Source organism: Leptidea sinapis, chromosome 27 (genome assembly GCF_905404315.1).
Source record: "Leptidea sinapis chromosome 27, ilLepSina1.1, whole genome shotgun sequence".
Taxonomy (NCBI): Eukaryota; Metazoa; Arthropoda; class Insecta; order Lepidoptera; family Pieridae; genus Leptidea; species Leptidea sinapis.
Genome location: NC_066291.1, coordinates 2,468,388 through 2,493,232, shown reverse-complemented (window position 1 = coordinate 2,493,232; position 24,845 = coordinate 2,468,388). Strand labels below are relative to the sequence as shown.

The following is a 24,845-nucleotide window of genomic DNA, read 5'->3' as shown; positions in this document are numbered from 1 at the left end:
TTTCTCATCTTGAAAAAAAAAAAAAAATTCTTCGTACAGCCCGCTGACTGCCAGATGGTTGGTCGGACGGACGCGTTCACGTACGAGACTCTTAAAAATTAGTAAGAAACTATTATAAAAGAGATACGTATAGGTGCCTTCATTTTAATTCTTCTACCAACAAGCCTACTTAGCGAAAGTTAACAAAACCACGATTATACACTATTAAATTAAAAACAAAAAAATATGTTTCAGTTTTTATTTCACAGAATAATAATAATATGGTTACATTTTGAATAACAATCTTAATTATATTTATACAAAAGATAATAAAGCTAATAATACCGTGTAACATAACCTTAAAAATTATCCCAATTTCGTTCTCTGCACCCTCGAGAACCTCGGATACGATATCCATAATGTTGAAATTATAATTTTGCGCGGCGGCCATCTTGGATTAAAAAAACAAAATGGCGCTTATCCGAAAATCGTGTCGATTTGCTATAAAAATTTTCTCATACGTTGATAAAGAAATTTCATTTCAATAATAAGTAATAAAATAAAAATCACGAAGCGTTTTGCAACACAAAATAGTAAGGAGGTTGAAGTTTATTGACACCACTTGTGACCAGCTTTGGTTGTGGTCCGTGCCATTCCAGTCTATATTTGTCAAGCATATTGGCTGCAAGCTTGGCTAACATTCTGCCAGCCATGCCAGACACAGGGCAGTCTAGGCCATACGGAAGAGATGCGAAGGAATGAGCTCTCGTGGCTCTTAGCGGTGAAGCGCTGTCGTGGCACCAACGTTCCGGGATAAAGGAGTTTGCTCGGCCCCACTCGGATTCATTCTTGCTTGATACTCCATGAGCCAGAACTATGTCCACCTGTAATTAATTATTATGCAATAATAATGTTAATGATGCAGTATAAGACCAAACCGGTACTGTCACTTCACGAATTAGCACTCATTAGTTATTCATATTACCACTGGGAGACTCCTTTGCACAGGATGCCGGCTAGATTGCAGGTACCATAACGCCGCCTCTTACTGCCGTGAAGCAGTAATATGTAAGCATTATTGTGTTTCGGTCTGAAGAGCACCATAGCTATTGCAATTACTGGGCAAAAGAAACTTTACATCTTATGTCTCAAGGTGACGAGCGCAATTGTCGTGCCGGTCAGATTTTTTGGATTTTTCAAGAATCCTAAGCAGCACTGCATTGTAATGGGTAGGGCGTATCAATTACCATTAGCTACCCGTCCTGTTCGTCTCGTTCCTTATTTTCATTAAAAAAATAGTCTTAGGCTGAGTTGCATCATATTAGCTGTTATATGTAATAGTTAACCGGCGAAGATTGGAATGTTACGGCTAACAGTTAAAGTTATAACGTAATCGAAAAATTGTCAAGTGGTGCAACACATTTTTGTCTTAACGGGTACTTTAACATGTTTGTTATTGCTAAAGTTCGTTGGTGCAACCCAGTAAAAGTAGTGAAATTTTTAGGTACATTAACCACAGATAAAGCTCTGGTTGAAACTGCATTTGAAATGACCAAAATATACGAAACAATAAATGAATTTCGTACCCCAGCCGGTACTTCGTATCCATCTAGCAGTAGTCTTTCAGTGGCGCGGCGCACCACTCCTCCGGTGGCCGGCTTGAGTCTCATCGCTTCTCTGACGCAGGCGGTGATGTAGGGTAGCTCCCCCCCCGCGGCCCCCTCTTCCCTGCACGCTCGGCTCCAGCATAGCTCGTCATGCGCGCGCTGCTGTAGGGCCGCGTGCAGCGAGAGGTGATAGCACATGCTGACAGCTGACTGAGCAAGCTGGACCAAACGACATGAATGATTTATTAGGGGATTATATACTTTAACAAAATGATCCCAAAAAATTTAAACAAAGTGTGTGTGTACTTATGTATGCACGCAAGAGTTTATACTTCTTTAACGTCACAAAGCAAAAATCCTTAAAATTATTTATACTTCCTGCTATTCTACGCTTGTAGAAAGAACAATATTATAAAAATCTTGCAAAGATGGCTTTGACAATTAATAATTAAATAACGAATACGGCTGTATGTGCTTGAACCCTTTGGCTGTCCTAATAATGGATGAAGAAACCAATAAAAAAACAAATATCGCAAACGTTAGAAAATTTTAGGAACCAACTTCACCCTGTTACTTTTGTGTAACAGTGATGCGCGCGCATCTTAAACTTTCATTCTCATAATTTTTTCATAACGCGCCTAAAGAAGTATAACTTCAAAAACAAATTCCAGCCAAGCGAGCAGTCGGTCTGAGGTTCGAGTCTCGTTCCGGGACGCCCCGCGCCTATGAGCTACAATTTTAGCGTCCAGCCCGGCTTCGCTGGAAAAGCTTTCGAGTTACCTACCGAGCTTAGAAAAGTTTTTAGGCATTAGAGGGTGTTTATACCACAGCCCGACATAGTATGCACCCCTTTTTGGGGTCTAAATACGTAAATGTATTTTTTTTCCACCTCGATGATTAGCTGTCTTTTAGTCCCTGATACGAGAGACAAAAGTGGCCAATTCTCTCCCGGCAAGACGACTTTTGTCTCTCGTACCAGGGACTAAACGCGAGCTTTTCATCCAGATGGGAAAAAAATCGTATATGCACCGCGTGAGAATCCAAATGTTATATTTAAGATTGTATTTATGGAATTGTAATAAATTGAAATTGAAAATTGAAATTGAGATTATTAGAACATTGCCACTCAATATGTGAATATTCCGCGGGTGAGAATGACCTCATTTTCTCCCTAGGTGCGTAATATACTATTTCCTCCTCTCGAAAAAATTATTACAAAAACTGCAGCTGGATACCACATGGCTACCACAGCTGCACTTATATCAGTTATTCCTTACAACAATAAAGTAATACGTACTGGTTCAGCCCCAGCCAGGAAGGCATCCGCAACAAACGGCAACATCTTATCTCCGAGCGGCCTCAGCTTGTGGATCAGTATTTGTTCTGATCGTATCTCACCACCCTCGAGGTTTCTTTGTGCATTCTCCAAGAAGTACTCCATAAGTCTATGGACAAAACACATACGGCCTTATAAATGAACTTGGTATAAAGTTATAACTGATGATAAACAAAGAAAATGCAAAAAGTTTATAATATCGTTGACAACACTGTCAATACAATAATAATTCTGAAGTTTTCCGAATGACAAGCTGCCTAACAAATAAACGCGGAAAACGTTATACGTTCGAACAAACCATTCGTAAGCAAAATGTCTATTTGTAAACATTTAACATATTCTTGGTTTATGCCTAGTTATAACTTTATGCCAATTTTATTTGTAAGGCAGTAAATATTTAACCTTGGTTAATTTAATTATCCATACAGCCTCTTGCTTCTAGACAACCAGTGAAATCAGGCCTGCTGCGGCCCGATTCACGTAAATTTACATGAGCGATATCGCAGCGACATCTGTCATTCACCTACGATTCGTATTCATGTGATTTAAATCGCACGTTCGAGAAACGATCCTATTCAAAAATCGCTAAATGTATTCACGTCAGCTATACGGACTTCAATCGTTGTGTCAGTGGTATTCTGCTATCTTCTTACAAACGATTTAATGTCAAATCGAACGTCTGAGAAGTCGCTGAACTGAAGTTAGTAATTTGCAGTTGTTGGTTGTTGAAAGTTTTTTCATAAACATGAATATCAGCTTGTCTTGGCTACTTTTGGATCTTTCCGAAAGGGAAGACCGGCGAAGAGAACGTCGCTTCGGCTTCAAATATTGTTAGGTTGAGTACTAGTAACTGAGCAAAAGACTCTGATATCATAAAAAACATGTTTAGAAGAATAAGGTAGAAAATAAAGGAATAGTAGAATTAGACTGGCAATGTCCTATCGCAAGTCGTCGATGAGTCGCTGAGTTTCAGTCCTATTGAGTTGTCGTCTTATCGAATCAGTACGTGAATACCAATTTTGGACCAAGTTTCAATAGGACGACTTCTGAACTACAAAGATTTTTGGATCGTTAGAATATACGTGAATCGGGCTACAGGTTTATCACTTTAGTGTGTGTGACAAGCTACGTCTTACAATCACGATTTGTAGTTCTTCTCAATTTTTTACGACGTTTTCCCAGCTGTCACAGTCTATCTAGATGTATAAATGATCTAAGTATTTAACTCGTAGATACGAATTAACTGTGCACTTCACTGGAATTCGATTTCTCCTATAAACTCGCGCGCACCCTTCTATTTTGACGAGAGCACAGTACAGACAGTATATTTCTTATGGCTTACGATATTGAACTGTCGAAGATATTTTTGTTAAGTTTGAATTGACGAATATCTATATGTTTTTGGTTTGTGTGTGCTCTGCTTCCCTTGGGCATAAAAATAATAGGGAAGTCCCAGGCCCAAGGGTGTCGTAAGAGGGTATTTACCAGTGGGAGGCTCCTTTGCACAGGATGCCGGCTAGATTATGGGTAACGCAACGGTGCCTTTTTCTGCCGTGAAGCAGTAATGTGTAAACATAATTGTGTTTCGGTCTTAAGGGCACCGTAGCTAGTGAAATTACTGGGCAAATGACTTAAGATCTAATGTTTCAAGGTGACGAGTGTAATTGTAGTGCCGATCAGGATTTTTGGGTTTTTCAAGAATCCTAAACGGCACTGCATTGTAATGGACAGGGCGTATCAATTACCAGCACCTGAACGTCCTGCTCGTTTCGTCCCTTAGTGTCATAAAAAAACATACGTTATACTTTTAAGACCAGGTCAAAAATATCTAGAAAATTAAAATTTGTACTTCGATGTTGTACTTGTGTAAATATAGATGCAAAAGAACTCAAGATTTGAAGAACCAGCCCTCAAGCAAAATGAAGCTTCTGTGATTCATCTGGTGTTGAAATAGAAGATGGGTGGTGGTGATTATTTACCATCAGGTGACCCATCATATTATGTTCTCTTAGTCCTAAAAATATAAACAATTAAGTACCTGTAGTGATCATCAACGGCCTCAAGAGCGTTCTTAAACATGGCGCTATCTTGTCTCAGGGTACCTTCACTTCGTACTAAGTAGTTCTCATCAGTCACTCTCAAAGTGCACCGCACTAGTCGTTCTGCTGGGGATAGACTGCTTGGACATCTCTGAGATAATGAGCACAGCTCTTTAATATCGTCATCCATTGAAGTCTTCTCTGGTCTTCTGGGAACAAATAAATATAAATCATATTACGTCAAGAAGATATAATATAGTAGGTATATCTAATTCTAACGGCCATTCCCAATATTCAGTCTATCTCTTACTTGAGATAATAATCGTAACTATCGTTGACTTTTTTGTCCCAATAAACTTATCAAGGGTAACTCACCTTATCCGTGCACGCTGTCTGTCAATGGGTTTAACGTATAGCTTACCAGCGATATAAAATTTGTATTGAAATTGCAATTCACGCGTCCCAATATAAGGCGATTAATATGACTTATCGGGTATATTGGGACAGCTTCAGATTATTGACTGCTAATTACTGACAGTAGAAGGTAGTAATTTATCTCTATCTGTAGATAGTATATTGGGAACGGACGTAAGTAGCTTAAACGAATGAACGGATTTTAATAGGGATTAGTTCATGTAGTCCAAGTTTAGAGAAAGGATAATATTTAATTCGATTTGGGACCCATAATTATTACTATTATTAATTATTTTTATTTGCAATATTTGTTTTGCATGGACATATTTTCTATTAGAGAATTTAATGACATAACAGACAGACTTAAAACCTATCAATAGGTAGCACATATAAATAATAGTATGTTCTTAATATTAAAGGTAAAGGTTTGCATAAGAGTTGTATTATACATTTTTAGTTATTTGATACTTTTCAGTATTTGAAGACGGTTTTTTTAAACGTAGTTTTTTTATACGAAAACATTTCGTGTTGTTATGAAAAATTATTGACAAATTCATGAAAAACAGTGTTTTATTTATTACTAGCTGACCCGGCAAACGTTGTTTCGCCATATAAATTGTATTGATCTTGTGCTTGCTAGTTGATAAGAGATGGCGCTAGTTGTATTCATTAGTAACAATCACACTTCTTTTATATTTTGTATAATTCACACTATAGTTTTATAAATTATAGCCTATTTGTTATTCTGGTGTGTAAGCTATATTATTGTAAAGTTTCATCAAAATCTATTCAGTATATTTTGCGTTAAAGAAGTTCAAACATACATCCAGACATACAAACTTTCACATTTATAATATTAGTAGGATGTACAGAACAACGTCTGTCGGGACAGCTAGTTGAATACAAATTCTCACGACTTTAAATATCTGTAAACTCCACAAAACACAAAATGTGCTGATATTGATAAAAAGTAAAGTAATGTAAAGCTTAAAGGTTCATAAATTCGCCATGTTTTTGTTTCCCCAAGCGTAAATGTAGATTGTATCTCTTGATTGAAAGGAAACCTTAATTACCGGGCTTGTGGGACGAGTTTGCAAAAAACTTTATCTAGGTTCACAAAAATTCATCAAACATTAGATATGTATGTAGTATACAAAAAAATAGTTTGAAAAATCTAAAAAATACGCTTTGGTTGAAAAGGTAATAGTTGAAATTTAAAATTAATAGCAATTCCTGCTTTATTGATGATAGATGAATAAATTATATAGGTAAATGAACAAATATTTAAATCTTATTTTGCAAATTGAAAAATGGAACAATTTTATCAAATCAATGTATTGTCATCGGTCAAGTTTGAACGAAATCTGGCCGTTTAAAGTGGGTCAAAATCGCGCCCTTATGAGTAGTACATACGAGTATATTTAAGAATAACATAAGCTTGAATTTCATACTTTATTTTTAATTATCTCTATAAATAATATATTGATATTTGTGTTTAATGAGATACAGCCTGTAACATTTTATCCAGAAGTTCTCAAAGTTGTTGCGTCAAATTTATTTATTAATACATTTAGGCGGCTGGTGCGATCACGTACAATTTTGATTAGCCGTTTCTTGTATAACCTTCGCTTTACTCTGAGTTTATGTTTGTTCGTTATATATTAAAATCGTTTGAACATTCTATACCACAAGTAAATAAAATCCAGTATTTATATTTTCATGTGAAGGGAATACGACTTACGACAAAATAGGATCGACAATCAGTCCATCTTTATTGAAGTAGGCGTTACTTTGCGGAAATCAATAATTATAGAGTGTTTTAATTCAATCTCTAAAATGTGTAATAATTGCAACTCTCAGTTTTCTCCAGGCCCTTCTGGCAAAAAGAGTAACAGAAAATCTATTTCTCAGTCTGTGGGGGCTCACACTTCTCCGGGTATTGTAAACCAACCTGCACAAATACATTCTTCCCAGAAGAAACATTTAAAGATCTACAGTGATGATCTGGGAAGAGAAATGGGGTTGATTTTTCATAAAATAAGTAACGGGCAGTCAGTAACCAATACTTGCATGCCAGGGGCAAATTATTATCAAATTATTAAATGACTTTTAAGTGATACTCACTGCTCCAATACTTGTATTATTGTAATGATTGGGAGAAGAGATAATTTAAATAAAAAAAATCTAATTTCTGTAAAAGACAGATAGCAAAATCGCTATCATATTATTTATACTATAACACTGCCAACTATTTGGCAACCCCTGCTTCTTTTGAGCAGTTTAGTTGTAAGTCGATAAGCACTGCTTCTATTGAGCAGTGTGATAACTTGATGGACTCCGCTTCTATTGAGCAGAGTAATAATTTATTAACCACTGCTTCTATTGAGCAGAGTATTAATTTAATAACCACTGCTTCTATTGAGCAGTGTACTAATTTAAGCAAAGATTTGGAATATTTTCCAAAAAATTAAACAATAAGACAATAGGGGACTCCTCTAGCAGTGTAAAAACACAATGTAATATAACAAGTACTAGAATAAGTAATAATTGTAAAATTGCAAACCTGATGCACTAAAACATGCAAGGAATTATTAGGTAAAGAACTTGAACTGGAGTTATTTATAAATCATAAAGATATACATATTTTATGTTTAACAGAACACTGGCTCAGAAAATATGAGCTCATCTTTAACTTCAGTGGTCATCAGGTGGCAAGTGCGTTTAGCAGAGAAAAAGCTACACGTGGTGGCTCTCTTATTCTTGTAAGTAAATTATTTAAATTCAAAGAACGAGAAGGTATTGTGGGCCTCTCTGTTGAACGTACAATTGAAATAGCCTGTGCAGAGCTCGAGCGCGCCATTGTTGTTAGTATATACAGACCCCCAGATGCAGTATATGAATTATTTGAAAGTGTATTGGAGGAGGTTTTATTAAAATTATCTGAGTCTAAGAAGTATATCATGATATGTGGTGATTTTAATATTAATTTATTAGAAAAATCCACAACCAGTATTAGATTCAGATCTTTATTCAAATCATATGATTTAACCAATATTTTCTTAGAGCCTACTAGAGTAACTGGCACCTCCAAAAGCTGTATTGATAACATATTTACCAATTATAAACCCATTTCTCAGGCAATAATTAACAAACTGAGTTCAGACCACTTTGGTCAGTTAGCCTCTTTTAATATTGAGGTCAATAAATGTACTAAAATTAAAAAGTTTACGTTTGTTCCTGTGAATAATAGGCGAATGGAGAAATATAGAGGCAATGTGTCAGTTAAACTCTCTAATTTGGATTTATTCAAATATAATATTAATCCCAATGAAATGTATGATATGTTATTTAAAATAATTAAAACAGAGTTTGCTTCTATATTTACTTCTAAGACAGTTAAATCAGGTGGTCTCCTGTCATTTAATGATTGGGCAACAGCTGGCATACATAGACGCAGACAAAGGCTATATGAACTATATAATGAGAGATCAATGTTTAATCATGATGCATCTTTTCTCGGGTATGTTAAAAAATACTCTAATCGGGCATTAGCGGGCATTTCTGAAGCTCTCTGATAAACTCTTATTAGCTATTGGTCCGTTAAAGTTATGTATGTGATAAGTGTCGGTTAACTGTCACCTCGTTTCTGAATACAGATCGCATCTTTCAATAGTTATGCAATCGATAACTGGTTCCTTATTGTGCCACTAGAGGGCTCTGTTTTAAATGGTAAGTTTAAATTAATAATATTCATTTAAATTCATCATTAATTCCAGTTTTGAGTACAATATTATTTTCTGTGATGATAAATAAGTGCTTTTATAATAAATTGGTAAAACATAATAATACTTTTTATTTATCAGTGGCTGTATGTACAACAGCGTTGGGTGTTTATTTTTTAAAAAAGATGTCAATATGAAACTATTGTTTTCGAAATTCAATTGTTTTCGTTTCGTTATTCGTATTTGGAACTTCGTAGTGTGCATTTCGTTTAACATTCAATATAATATTTTGTTTCTTGTTTTTTTCTCTGTAATTAAAAGATGGAATCCATCAAACATAGCAAAAACTTCACCGAAAGAGAGAAGGTGCTTCTCATCGAAGTAGCCAAAAAATTTCAATTTATTATTGACAACAAAAAGACGGACGGGACTACCGTGGAGGCCAATCCAGAAATTTTAAAAAATTGTGCTTTAACATCCCTAGTATCTTCATAATTTGGCATACTTATATAAATCCTACCCAGCTACAGCTTAGCTATTTCCTTGCTTACTTTATGAACCACTCTTGAAACTACAGTGAGTTTTGTGAACATTAATCTCATCACCAATTACTACTTGGAAAGTATCTACTTGTAGCATAAAATCAGATGTATTGACGGTAAATAACGTGAGCTAGAACAGGGCTAATCACATTACTAATATGAAGCACAGTATTCTTATCAAAGCGATACCTTAATTTAAATTCTTGTTCCGTACACATTTCAAAAGGATTCCTCCTACTACTCGGAAAATCCATTATGCCGTAATCCGAATAATAAAAAAATAATTAAATTTCACGAATAACAATACTGCTAATATATTTGAAACACAGAGGTAGGTACTTTATTATTTATATTATAACCTATAACTGAAATCAAACGTCAAATAAAGGTATGGAACAGTTAAACGGCACACATTGGTCAGTTAAGTTAACTGTAGTTTAAACGGAGTTTAACTAGTGTTGCGTCGTTCAGAAACATACTTTTGTGGGTTATCGAACCAATACCGCTATCGAACAGATAAACTGCCGTTAAAAGTACTTCAGAAACCGACCATAAATTATTTAAAAGTGTTTGTTTTATTGCAAAATCTATGCATATCAGACAAATAATTAAAAATGCACCAAATAAAAAAAAGATGACTTGGAATGTTATTAACTGGGAATCTGGAAGATTAAAAGACCGCAACATTGAATATAATCTATCAATAAACAATACAATAATTCAATCTCAGCAGGAAGTTGCTACTGCTTTTGAGAATTTTTTTTCTGAGATTCCAGTTTCTATCACAAACACTCTTGTCTCCTCCACCAGTGTTGCTGAGTCACTTCTTCTAGAAAATGTTATAGGATGTCAACAAAGTTTCAATTTTAGTTTTGTTAGCCCTGGAGAAATAATTAATACTTTTAAATCTCTAGACATGAAAAATGCTGATATATGGGGCATTTCTGTTAAAATAATAAGTTCAATAAATGATGTCATAGCACCATATCTTGCAATAGTCTTTAATAATTGTATTAACCATGGCGTGTTTCCTGACCTTCTGAAATATAGGAAAAATTACACCAATATTTAAATCGAGGTGCTCTTCTGACCCGAATAATTATCGTCCTGTGTCGGTTTTGCCGACCCTTGGTAAATTTTTTTTAAAATTATTTTAAGTCAAATGCTTAGGTACTTACTTTAACTCTCATAAGTTACTTCATTTGAAACAATTTGGCTTTACTAGGGGACGTTCAACAACGGATGCAGGTGTTGAGCTTATCAAGAATATTTTTGATGCCTGGGAGGAATCGCAGAATGCTCTTGGCATCTTCTGTGATTTATCTAAGGCTTTTGATTGTGTTAAACATTCAACGCTGGTCATGAAGCTATGTCACTATGGCAAAAAGGCAACTGCGCTCGATCTTCTGATTTCATATCTAAACAATAGAATTCAGAAGGTCGACGTGAATGGCAGGAGATCTCCTGGGACTCCTCTCAGTATGGGGGTACCACAAGGGTCTATTCTCGGACCGTTCCTCTTCCTTATCTATATAAATGATCTTCCTAATCTTATAGAGAAAAAACATAAGGTAGTATTGTTTGCGGACGACACTGATTTTCAAAGTGAAAAGAAACCAAGCTTTGTATGACGAAGTGAACGATATTCTATCTGACATCGTGTACTGGTTTAGCGCTAATAACCTGTTGTTAAATAGCAAGAAAACGAAATACCGTACCAAATGTCAAAAATGTTAATGCAAGTGTTTTGTTAAACGGAGAGGTGATAAAATCGGTGGAATCTGCTAAATTTCTTGGCATTACTCTGGATTCCAAATTACAATGGGGCCCCCATATTGAAGAATTGGCTAACAGACTCAGTTCTGCAGCTTATGCGGTTAAAAAGATTAGACAATTAACTGATATTAATACTATATTTGTGCTGCAGAAGAGGGCTATTCGCGCTATTTATAACCTAGATCCTAAAGAATCATTGAGAGCAAAATTCAAAGAAATTAACATCTTGACTGTTGCTTGTCAATATATTCTTGATAATGTAATGTATGTTCATAGGCACATAAGTGAATTTGCCAGAAACTGTCATAACCATAATGTTAAGACCAGGAACAGACATAAGCTTATAATGCCTACTACTCGACTAAGTCCAGTTAACAAGTCTTTTGTGGGGCGATGTATATGCTTTTACAACAGAGAATGTTCAAAACAAAAGTATTACGTTATTTAAAAGAATTGTTAAAAGACGTTTGTGTGGTAAAGGTTACTATAACATAAATGACTTTCTTAATGATACCACAGATTGGGAATGGAGCGACCGCCCTCAGGCTATTAAATAATAAGATTTTGTACAATATTACTTTGTTTCCTTGTAAATGTTACTTTAATTGTAAAACATATGTTTGATGAAAAAAAAAAGCCCGCTGAGTTTGTGGCGCCCATTCTTCTCAGGCCTGAGGCATTCATTTTGGAATGGGTGGTAGTTTTTTTGACTTTCAATAAGTGATTTCACATCCTATTTTGAATAAAAATATTTGAATTTGAATTTGAATTATACAAATGATTTGAGTTTTGTTTAGTGTTAATTCCGCCAATATTTGTCTTTAAACAATTCGACACGTGTTTCGCCTCTACACGAGGCATCCTCAGGACGTGTTGTCTCGCCAAAATCTGGCACGATGCCAGATTCCAATCATTTGTATAATAATCAGTCCATCGTTAATATTTTTCAACCGACTTCAAAGAAGGACTCTTTTACCTTTTACTGATATAACGAAAAGTTTTTAATTTTTTTTTTTGATAAATCTTCTATGCATAATGTGGTAAAAATCAATGCTCAATGAATGACTAAGAAGAACCTGATTGGTTGATTTTGTTATTTGAATTTTGAGAACAAAAACCTTAGATAATGTAAACGTCTAAATAGACTGTGACAGCTGTGATCACGTCGATAAAATTGCGGCCAACGGCTACCCTCTATTTACACACACATACACTAAAACAAAGTGACATACTTTGTCATGAACACTAAGTAATAAACATGACCTGTTGTCATTCGTAGCCTAGCAGCAAGATGCGCATAAATTATGTAAGAGAAAAACAATATTATAAGAGAAATAACTCGCAAATTGTGCTCAAAGTACCTATTGTCATTTATCGGAACGTGTGCAGGCCCCGCCAGACAACCGAGCCGCTCGCCGAACAAGACCACACCAATGGTCTCCAGGCTCCAGCGATAGATCTCTGTCGAGAACTCCTCATTCAAGGCATTCTCTGCATGCCGAAGTTGACCCAACCTGTAAATAACATAAAATTGTATTGATAAATTCTGTGAGAATAACGTACCATTTTTTATGAAAATAAGGAACAAGACGAGCAGGACGTTCAGCTAATGGTAATAGATAAGCCCTGCCCATTACAATGCAGTCCTGCTCAGGATTTTTTGAAAAACCCAAAATTTCTGAGCCGCACTACAATTGCGCTCGTCACCTTGAGACATAAGATGTTAAGTCTCATTTGCCCAGTAATTTCACTAGCTACGGCGCCCTTCCGAAACACAATAATGCTTCCACATTATAGAAATAGGCACCGTTGTGGTACCCATAATCTAGGCGGCATACTAGCAGCCACCCACTGGTAAACCTCATGAAAAATTGCGGGTGTGAATCGAATCGGGGGTACATTGGAGAGAAATCCTGCATTAATGCTGGGACACCATAAATATTACCCAACCATCATGACATCCTTAACGATATTAGGATGACATGTCTACAAATAACTACATAATTAAATTTTTTGAGTCTCATAAAATGATGAAATTAATAATATTATACATAAATTTAAAAACTCATCATAAAGTGTAAAAACATTAAAAATTAATTAATAACTTATACGATACCTTCGCGTCAAGTCCTCGGCAATTTCATTAAAAACTTTATCGAAGCACTTGATCAGGGAATCGTCTTGTAATATCACTTGAAGGGCGGTCCATACTGCCTTTGCCTCATCTCTGTAATAAGAAAAATATTCAAACAAAACAGATCTTATAACTATATTTACAATACTATGACTACATAAAATTAAAAGTATCATTACGTGGAAGCGTACCAAGAATACTGGCAGCATTTGCACGTTGGATGGCTAGACTGATCCGTTGACCGAAATAGCTGCCAGCGCTTGGGTTTCCAGTAGCCTTATTGAGGCGTGAAGATAGTACTTTAAACATTCTCCATGCCTCTGGGCCCCACGGGCCAAGTGTCTCGACACCAAACGGCAGAAAAATGTATGACTCACTGTACCGACATATTTGTGACGCTTGCAGTCTTCGGCAGTCGAAGCAGCAGACCCAGCACCAACTGACGTAACTTGGACATGAGAAGGAGCCAGAGTGTCGAGGTAAGTCGCGTCCCACACCAGAGCCCTTCCCTGTGCCCAAGCCACCAGCGTCATTCCATCAGGATGCTTGCCATCGCGGCGGGTAATATGCTATTTGCCTCTAAATCAGCTGCTATATTGAGAGCAGCAAATGCCCTGCGGATGACTTCATTAATGCTGGCGTGACGACTAATACGGCCTGCCGATTTTAGGCAGGATAACCCGTGACGCCCAAAAGCATCTACCTGAACGCCACATAACATCTCTGTCATAATTTTTATATAAATAAGCCTCTATTGCTGTTATGAATAATTACAAATTTTAGATACTTAACACTTTGATTGGTCTCCGCTGCGCTCCAACTAGATATCGCAGGCGAAGTCGCAATGTGCGGCAACTAATACTACACCCAAAGGGGTGAACTCGAGCCAGTCTCGTACAATGTGTGACGTTGACGTGCCACATGTTCTGTTAAACTTTGCTAATAATTCAATCTAAATGCCGGGTTGCGTAGTAAAACTTTGTAAAAAGTAATACTACAAGAAATAAACAAGACTCTGGCATCACATATCATCGGTAAGTATTTTGTATTTTATTAATTTTAATGTAAAGTAACAGGAAGCGTATGTTACAAAATTTGAAAGATGCCATAAAAACGCTTTGTTCATAGGTAGTGCGGTATTTGGTTGTGAGTGCAGCGGAGACCAATCCTTAATCTAAGCCTCAGCAAATTCATCATTGTAATTTTTCCGTCCTTCGACATAGCCTCCCCAAAGACTTTCATCTCTCTCTCTCTCTAACCATTCTCATCCATTCCGGGCCAGCCATTCTTTACATAGAACTAGAAATGGGGGTTATACTGGAATATGCAGAAAATTACATTAACTCAGGAAAATAGATCAGTTTTAACGGAAAAAAATAACAAAAAATAGAAATAAGAGTAAAACAAACGTAGAACAAATACTGGAGTCTTAAATATAATTTTAATAGTAACATGGCACTAAGTTAAAATAACAGAGACCGTCAACTCAAGTCTCGTACCCTGTTTGACATACGCAGTCAGAGAGGGAAGTTCACAGCAGAGCCACATTTAAAATAAATTAACGAAAATCTTATTTTGCAAATTGAAAAATGGAATAATTTTATCAAATTAATGTTTTGTTATCGGTCTTCAATAAATCTACGAAGTTTGAACGAAATTTTTAAACGTTTAAATTGGGTCAAAATCGCGCCCAAATGAGACGGTTACAAACAAACATACCTACAGGTGAAGCTAATAAAAAGCGTGTAATTGATACGTGCCAGAGAGGACTGGAACGAAACATGCACAAAATATCTCAATCTAAAATAAGATCCATGACAAAAGCAACTAATGCCTGGACCTAGAAAGAAGAAAGAAAGAAAGCTAAAATTGAAATGGGCAGGTCACATAACAAGGCATATGGGCCTGCCACACACTCGATGAGTGGCACGGGAAGTAGCGAGGAATGGAGGCAGAGTCGTAGTGTGGCAAAATATTTCCCCGTCATGCCAGACATTATGCTCATATATTGACGGATTTTTGAGCGCGAGTCAAAGTAACAAGTGTAAAGCCTCGCGATTAATAGTAGAGCAGTGTGTGGACAGAGACGTCGACACAAACATAGCAATAAGTAGCGCAAGAAGCATAATCTGGCGGGCCCATTACAAACCAGAGATGGACCACTATAACAACCGTGTTGCAAGCAGATTAGAGTACCGACTCCGATGGGTAGAGATTATTAAATGTTCCGCATACACAAACGTGTGCCAAATAGCAGAATACTTTGAAAAACTTGGGTTTTGTAGATAAAGAAATAAAATTGATAATTCTCGGTTTTAATTAACCTCAAACAACGTATCAAAATACATGTGAAATAAAAATCGTTTTATCATGATGTTTGTTTCCGAGTCATGAATGTTTATATCTATTTATGTATGTTTAAGTAGGTAAGAATATTGTATAAATATATCGTTGTCTTGTAACGATACTTAATTTTTATTAAAGTGTGTCAATATTATATTATCATTATTATATTATCATTATTATTATTATATTATATCTTAGATAGAGATATCTGAGATAGATTTAAGTCCTCGTTGACCAACTAGGGGGCATAACTCATCATGTAATGAAAAATTCTTTTTTAGTAGTGGATTCCTTTTGTAGTAGACATGAAATACAGAAAGCGTTTTAAACCATAATTAAATAAAAATGTTTTAATGGATCGACACAATATAAACTTCAATTAAACCTAAAGTTCAACATTTTATGTCGCCGTCGCAGTTCAAGGTCCGCCGAAGATCAAATACGTTTTTGAATAACACTTATATTTGTAAATTTTATAATGGATTTAAGCAGGTTATTTTATATTATTATAAGTATTATCAGTACTATAAGTACTCATCATCGTCATTGTCCACAGGTGGACAAAGGCCTCCCCCAAAGATGTCCACGACGATCGGTACTACGCTGTCCTCATCCAACGTATTCCGGACTTGACCAGATTGTCGGTCCATCTTGTGAGGGCCTACCAACACTACGTCTTCCGGTATGTAGTCGTCATTCGAGGACTTTACTGTCCCAATGGCCATCTGTCCGTCGAGCTATGTGACCACTGATGTATGTACCTGAACACTGCCACTTCAGTTTCACAACCATATGTCGGTAACTTTGGATCGCCTCATTTCTGATTCGATCTCGCAGGGAAACTCCGAGCACAGCTATCTCCATTGCCCTCTGAGCGACCATAAGTTAGCATTATTTGTAGTTGTGTGAACTTAATAAGATATTGTAACATTATTAGTATTATCTTATCATATGATTACAGTTTAATATTATGATGTTATGAAATCGGAAGAGCTTAGGGAGAATCCCAATATTGACTAAATCTAAAAATAAAAACAATTAGACTTGTAACTATAGCACTCATTTCATTAATTCTTATTTATTAAACCATATTTGAAGCAGTCGGTAATACGACAGTGAACTGTGTGGAAGAGTATTTTAAGTAGATATGTCATTAGTATTTTAAGTATATAAGACGACCTGTATAGCCGAGTGGTTAGCAATCCTACCTACTAAGCTAGAGGTCCCGGGTTCAAATCCCGGTAGGTGCAAACATTTATATGGTGAATATGGATGTTTGTTTCCGAGTCATGGATGTTTCAATGTATTTATGTTTGTTTATATGAATTTATGTATGTTTAAGTAAGTATATTGTATTAAATATATCGTTGTCTTGTAACCCATAACACAGGCTATATATGCTTAACTTGGGCAAGATAATTTGTGGAAAAAGTGTGTATAAAAAAATTAAAATAATAAAAATAAAATGTGTGAACTGCAAATTATTACTTTTTAATCAAGTTATCTTGCTATTTTCTCATGTAGGTGACGTTATGTTGTTATTAAATAATAAATAAATTTCGTTTATTTCAAAGATTACATATACATTTTTTTGTGGTAGAGACTTCCCAGTAAGTTGTCTTAGGACACTTGTATTGGGAATATCTCGCAACTTCCTTAGCAGATAACTTTTTATTTAGTAAACAATATAGAAATAAACAGAAATGATTAAAAACCAAATTTTACAATTTACAATTAATTGTGTGTGTGTGTGTGTGTGTGTGTGTGTGTGTGTTTTTTTTCTGAGGGGAAAAATACTATTACGTATCGTGGGGTCAGGATGCCAGGGACCCCGTATGTCGGACTCGGTCTGGTGACCTATACCGACTAAAAAACCGCCTCTTTCTTCTGTTCCCTCGTTGTTCCCCGCGGGATTGCCGTCAAGCATTTCTTCACGGGGAGGGACTTAGCTGTTAGCAGCTACTTCCACTCGATGCTTGACTTATTTGGGATCTTTCCCTCTCTTGGGTGCGTAGCTCCTTTAGCACTTCGGTTGCATAGCCGTTTGTAGCATCCCAAGCTTCCTGTGATTCCAGCAGTATGGTTATAATATTTTCTGGTTGAATCCTTATTGTGCTTTTTATCGTCTCTTCCCATTTACTTCGGGCAGCTTCAAATCGTGGACAGACAAAGAATACGTGCTCCGCGTTTTCATTGGTCCCAGTGCACGTAGGGCATTCCGGAGAGTCGTCATGCTTAAACGGGTAGAGGTATTCGCGAAAGCAACCATGTCCTGAAAGCATTTGTGTGAGATAGTACCCAACTTCTCCGTGTTTGCGGTTTAACCATACTTCTACTTTTGGTATGAGCCGATGAGTCCATCTACCTTTACTGGAGGCGTCCCAGTGAGCCTGCCAATGATCCAGGCTCCTTTTTCTTTCCTTACACCTCAGTTCGGTTGTGTTGTATTGTGTGTGTTCAGGTGTGTGTGTGTGTGTGTGTGTGTGTGTGTGTGCGTGGGTGAGTGAGTGTGTGGATGTGGGTTTGAATTGGACCTTTGATTGGGTGTGTTTATCATGTCAGTCTGATCAGAAGTTTTTCCACTTCATCATAAGCAAGACAAGTTAGCCAATTATTTAAAGCTTTTCTGCATAGATGTAATGTCATATTTAGGACACGATTTATTTTATTATATAAGAACACTGATTGACAGCTAAACTGTCGTTCAGCAAAAGTAGTGCGAACACTAATGGTATCTGCTACTTTATCATTTCTTCTACTGATCAATTTGGCGTGATCTAGCGGAAGTGACATGTGGACGGCTGAAATGATGTTAAGAACATTAAGTTTCCTAATTGTCAAAAGATTACAAGTCAAATAGAGTGAATCAGTTGGAAATCTTAAAGGTTTGAAGTACATGACCTTGAGAAGTGATCTTTGAGCTCTTTCCAATTCTAAGAGGCTTATCTTAGTTGCACCGCCCCATACCGGGATGCAGTAGGTGATCACCGATTGAGCCAAAGCGATGTATATTTTATTAAGGACTGTGCTATTCATAACGTGCCGCAGAGTTTTAAAAATCCACATAAGTTTTCTCACCCTGGTTATGACCAGTTCGATTTGGGAATGCTAACTTAACCTTTGGTCAATCAGGATGCCGAGGTATTTGGTACAATTCACCTTTTCTATGGAGGGACAATTACAATTCAAATCGTGTGGGTTGAAGCATGAATGGATTCTGATATAGAAGTCTTGAACGGGCTGGTATCTGTCATGTGGAGAGAAACATATATAGTTTGTTTTTGATATATTGAGTGACAATAGATTTTGGTTTAGCCAATTTGAGACTCTTTCAAGGCCCATCTCAGCCTTCCTCTGTACGGCTTCCCACGAGATACCAGAAAAAACAATGGCTGTGTCGTCAGCATAAGTGAATATACTCGCCCCGTCGATCTGGAGGTTACATAGGTCGTTAATATAGATGAAAAAGAGTGTCGGGCCAAGGACACTGCCCTGCGGTACGCCAAATTTCACATTTTACATTGTGCTGTGGTATAGGTCAACCTTAACTTCCTGTATTCGGTCATTTAGGTAGCTGTCTAGGAGAGAGAGGGCTTTGTTACGAATGCCCAGGCCCTCCAATCTGCGCACAAGAATGGGAATAGAAACTGTGTCAAAGGCCTTTTTTAAATCTAGGAAAACTGCGAGACATTTATTGCCCTTGTCCACTTCTCTTACTATAGTTTTTGTTAATCCTAAAATTGCGTCTTGTGTGGAAACACCTTTTCTAAAGCCATATTGACAATTAGAAATAATATTATATTTATTGAAGTATTTAAGAAGTCTATTGTTAATTGATTTTTCTATTATTTTTGAAATAGCAGACAATACAAAGATAGGTCTATAATAGTTTACATCAGTTTTAGTCCCACTCTTCTACACAGGAGTAACAATGGAACGCTTTAGAGAGGAAGGAAAAATACCTGATTTAAAGCAGAGATTAGCCAATATTGTTATAAGTGGGATTAAGTAATCTTTAGAGAGCTTTAGAAATTTCATTGAAATTCCGTCCCAGCCAGGAGCGCTTCTAGAGTCAAGACTCATAAGTATGCTGTTTATCTCTTCAGTATCAGTATCAAGTAGTACAAAAGAAGATGAATGAGTTAATAAGAAAATAAATGTCTTTAAACTTAACCTAACTCTACTAAAGACATCAAAGAGTTACGACAATTTGACCAAAAGATATAACATATCTCAACGTCAGCCACGGTAGCTTTGTATCTACATACAAAGTTGAGAGGTGAGATGTGCTTGTGTCGCACGTGTGACGTGACAAGGCGAAAAGCGAGAGCGGCGCCGCGGCGGGAGGACACCGTGAGGTGGGTTGTTTTTTTTTTTAATTATTGATGAAATAATTTTAAATGCGGTTTATTTTCAGATAATTCAATTATACAATTCAATCAAATTTATTTTTACAATATTTAAAATTAGTTTCTTCGATCAGGTTGCTATTGTTGATTAGTTTATATTTTGCCTACCTTTGCATTGGACATTTGCCACTTGCGTTCCTCTGTGCTTGCAGAGGAGACTGCACCCACTCCGGCACCTCAGTCGCCTGGCTCTCGTAAATCTGTTGACAATCACATAAATATATCATCCGCTATCGTATTACAGTAACACATTATTCAGTTTTATTATCTCGAATGTATCCCATCAAAGGTTTCCTAGAACACATCCTCAGCGATAAAAGCGCCCAGACGTCTTTTTTTTATATGAAAATAAGGGACGAGACGAGCACGACGTTCAGGTGATGGTAACTGATACGCCCTGCCAATGGGCATGCATTGTAATGACAATGCATGATTATTATTATATTGATATTAATGTAAACGACCCATATAGCCCAGTGGTTAGTGACCCTGCCTGCAGAGTTAGAGGTCCCGGGTTCGAATCCCGGTAGGTGCAAACATTTATATGATGAATATGGATGTTTGTTTCCGTGTTATGGATGTTTTATAAGTATTAAATATCATATCGTTGCCTTGTAACAGTACAGATTACATAGGGCAAGATTTGTCAATATTATTGGAGTTGCATAAATAATTACTATTTCGCCTTCTTTGGGAGTCAGCCATACAAGTGACGTCACTAAATTAACCATGCATTCTTATAATATTAAAATAGAAGTGAATGCAAAATTTCAGCTCAATCAGTTGTAGGTACACTTTTATAATTCTGTTGCATGCATATGAACATAGCGAGATAAAGAAGCTTGTTACTAATGCACTTATATTAAATGACACAAAATACACAGAACTTAGCGAGCTGTCCTTAGATTGAGGATCGGTCTCCGCTGCGCTCCAACTAGATACCATCCTATAGATAATTTTATCTAAGGGGCTGAGTTTGATTTCATTAAAAAAATCATTTCATTCGAATTAACAAAAGTTAAATTACTATTTAAAATTATTGTCAAATTCATTTCATTGTTAACTACATAAGCATTACAACGTTTTATCAATAGACATCTCAGTCATAAAAGTGTCAACACAAAACCAGTCTTTATTAAAACACTTTTTAACCGACAAAAACTTTCATCATTACGAATCGTAATTCGGCAGAGCCGCTGTGAAGTATCAGCAATAAACGTTATATAAGTTGTTATTAAGTAGATAGTAATATCATTATGATTTATAAATCACAGCTGTCAATGTAGTGAAGTGATACTTGTCCATTATCACGTTCACAATACACATGAGTTTCACATAAATCTATAATAAGATATAGCTCTCAGATTTGATTGTCACGTTGAAGGATAAGAAATAAAGTATTGGGTATAGACGAACTGACAGCTCGATAATGTTATAATAATAATAAGAACTGTTTGAAAAACAGATAAACGGATAATATTTTTTTATTAGTATTATTGTGTTCAGTTCACCGGCTAAAAAGAAGCGAAGATGATCTCCTATAATTAAATCAGCCTAACAAAACTCTCTAAGAAAAAAGCGATTCACGCGATTGTATGAAACGTGCAGTCATTGATAGATTGACAGATGACGGCTATAATCTTGTAAAAAAACGGAGATAGCCGAAACCAATGACCTCTACTATGTACCACTGGACTGGCGGCTGTCAAAGTGCTTTTGTGCTTGTTTGATATTCGCCATTATGGCGCTGTTGGACAAAGCGAGAGTATGCGGTATTAAAACTAGTGATGACGACCTCAGCTGAACAAACATCGATAGATGGTGGGAAACTGTTTACAAAAAAATTGTGTACTAAAGTACATTACTAACAAATAGCACGGAAAACGAACGTAATTAGTTCAAAATGAAAAAATACTTCAGAGTACTGTACGCTTCTCTCCCAGCCATTTGTATTATACGTCAAAGATAGTTCTCTAGACGCTCGCGAGTGGCGCTTCAAATAGGCACAAAAAATTTGCTGTCAAACATACCTGTTCAGTGGTATTTATACAGGTCAGTGGTCGACATCCATTATACTTCGTCGCGAATCGGCATACTGTAATTAATAATATTTCAAACTTTTGTCAAATCTAAACGTTTCATACTAATCTAAATTTCAATCTTTTCTTTGGCAGCCCGCCTCTTATTTATATTACGTAGTATTTACATCCTCTTTGCATCAAATGAGTTCCTGCTCGTCTGATGATGACTGATACAAAACCGGTGTCTAAATTAATATGAGATTGCCAAATACATCGTTCTGTTGACAACTTTCGCAACAATCGAGGTCGCCGCGGTTTGCTAAGCTAAGCAGCTAGACTTGAATTCGGCGACGTGTTAACGAATTGAATACACAATACGCTACTGTTATTATCGTATTTAGAACGTCCGGCGTGTGTAACTAATAGAGGTATCGTATATCTTAGTATCTCTTAGGTAGGTAAGGTAAAAATTAACTTTAGGTATACTAATTTTAGGTAGGTAACTTTACATGCTCCTTCTTCAAAAATAAAATGATTTCAAAATATTTTTCTTTGTTTTACAATGTGGTAGATATGTACCTAGATCTCTAGATTCATAAATATAGGCCACGTGTCCTGATGTGAGATAATATTTTGTACCCATCCCAAGAAAAGTGCTCAACAAAATCTAAGAGGTTCGTTAACTCATAAACGAAGTAAGTATAATCATCTTGGGCAGTAATGCCTTAATTTCTTTTAGGCTCATGTAAGTTAAGGCAGAGATCCTTCATATGCTATGATCCTTATATACTTCTCCTATTAGTTCCACTGGCATTCCCTTTACATCATTGGTACAAATCAGAGTCTGCAGTATTCCTGAACAGATCAGATTAGATCATACTACTATCTCAAAGGGCAGCAATGCCTTTTTAATTGTGCTCAGGCTTTTTGCTTTAGCATATCTTAGTTAGATATGTAAAAGTTGAAGGACTTCTGTTTTAAGTTCGCAAAACCTGTGTTAGGGAAGACTGCTCTTTGCATACAATAAAAATGCTGACATATTGTGAAAACTATGTTCATAAACTTATCTAAAACGTATTAACTGAAACTTATTATTAGATTAAGTAAAGAAAAAATTATTAACGTAACAATTTTTAAGTTAATATTTTTATATTTGCGTGGCGCGCACTAAATTTAAAAAACGATATTCATAAGGGCAGCAACTTTGCTCTCTAAAATAAAATCTCATAATTGTTCGTTAACTTAATTTGGTAATATTCTGTAATGTATAGTTTTGAAATTTTTACTTAGTGTATTCTTATAATTATATTTCTATATATATAACGAATATTTGTTTGAGCCTCTTTCACGCCTAAACCACTGATCGTATCGACACGTAACTACCACCATTCGATGCGAAGTTTATCCTAGATGGTTTGTGGCTACTTATTTTTTTTACTGTGTTTGTAATAAGATGAATAAAATTTGATTTATTCCTTTTAAAATTCGCCCAGGGAAGCGCGCGGGTACTGCTACTTATATTATAGATGAGATCGTGACGAAAGTCCCACTTTAACTACTTATTCAATACTTTGTTCCATCAACTAGATAAAAGAAGTTGTAGTCTAAGTTTCAATTGAGTGCAGGTTCAACCACCTCGTTTGTACAATCTCTATCGCATGGATTTAAATTACTTGAACCTCTGAGGGATCCAATTTTATATTATCTTTTCCAATTTAAATGAAAATTCTCATGAATTTTTGTTGAAGAGGGAGATTGTATTGTCATATAATTTGGTCTGTTTTCTATTTATTTTGTTTTTGAGAAGCAGGAATCGGTTAAAAACTATCAAACAGGTTTCCAATCGTAGGCTTAGTCCGTGAGTTAGCTATTTTAATATTTGAAATACTAAGGAGCTAATTTCCAAGCGTGGCCTAGCAGCCCGTTCTAGCAACTATAGATTCATTTCTTGTTCTATCTTGCTGTATCTAGATAAGTAATCTGTACTCGACTGCAAGAGCATGCCCATCTAATACCTAATCAGCATGCTTCTGAGACAACAGATGAGGCAAATTCTTGCCGGTTCGCAAGTTTTCAGCGTTAAGCGGAGCGCGCCAGCAAATAACAAAAAAAAAAAAAAACACAAAAATACCAAAAAAATTAACGGAATCGCTAATAACTTGGGCATTATATTTGTTACATGGACAAAAGACACATTTTTCCTTCAACTCTTTAGTAGTGGGGCGTTCAATCAATCAGTCAATTATTATTTTTTTAAATAAGGTACGTACAGATAGATAATACAGAATAAAAATACAATTTTTAACAATATTTAATTCAAATTTTCCATGAATGTTCACATGATGTCGAGAAACAGGCTAGATGCAGGATATTTTTGCTGCTTCATAGCGTGCACGCAGACAACGTCGCGGGCATCAGCTAGTCGTAGTATAACGTAAACTGCAGTCTCTATATATTATATGCTGATAACTTGCGGTTACTTGCTGTATATTGCAAACAATTATTGATATCGTTTATAAA

The 24,845-nt window shown here is 36.1% G+C and overlaps 1 protein-coding gene across 3 annotated transcripts in view; it reads right to left on the bottom strand.

The window, feature by feature from the left end:
- Positions 1–224: 224 nt before the first annotated feature.
- Positions 225–24,845, bottom strand: part of LOC126972796 (probable cytochrome P450 49a1) — a 40,538-nt gene continuing 15,917 nt past the window's right edge. For 2 of the 3 annotated variants that reach the window (XM_050819848.1, XM_050819850.1), the window contains exons 4-10: positions 20,413–20,504; positions 13,532–13,642; positions 12,777–12,929; positions 4,961–5,170; positions 2,884–3,031; positions 1,566–1,805; positions 225–863 (exon numbers count right to left, since the gene is read on the bottom strand). In XM_050819848.1, coding sequence (XP_050675805.1) covers positions 546–863; positions 1,566–1,805; positions 2,884–3,031; positions 4,961–5,170; positions 12,777–12,929; positions 13,532–13,642; positions 20,413–20,504 — 1,272 coding nt within the window. In that variant the 3' untranslated portion in view covers positions 225–545. The remainder of the gene's footprint in view (positions 864–1,565; positions 1,806–2,883; positions 3,032–4,960; positions 5,171–12,776; positions 12,930–13,531; positions 13,643–20,412; positions 20,505–24,845) is intronic. The other variant, XM_050819849.1, reaches the window with a different exon arrangement.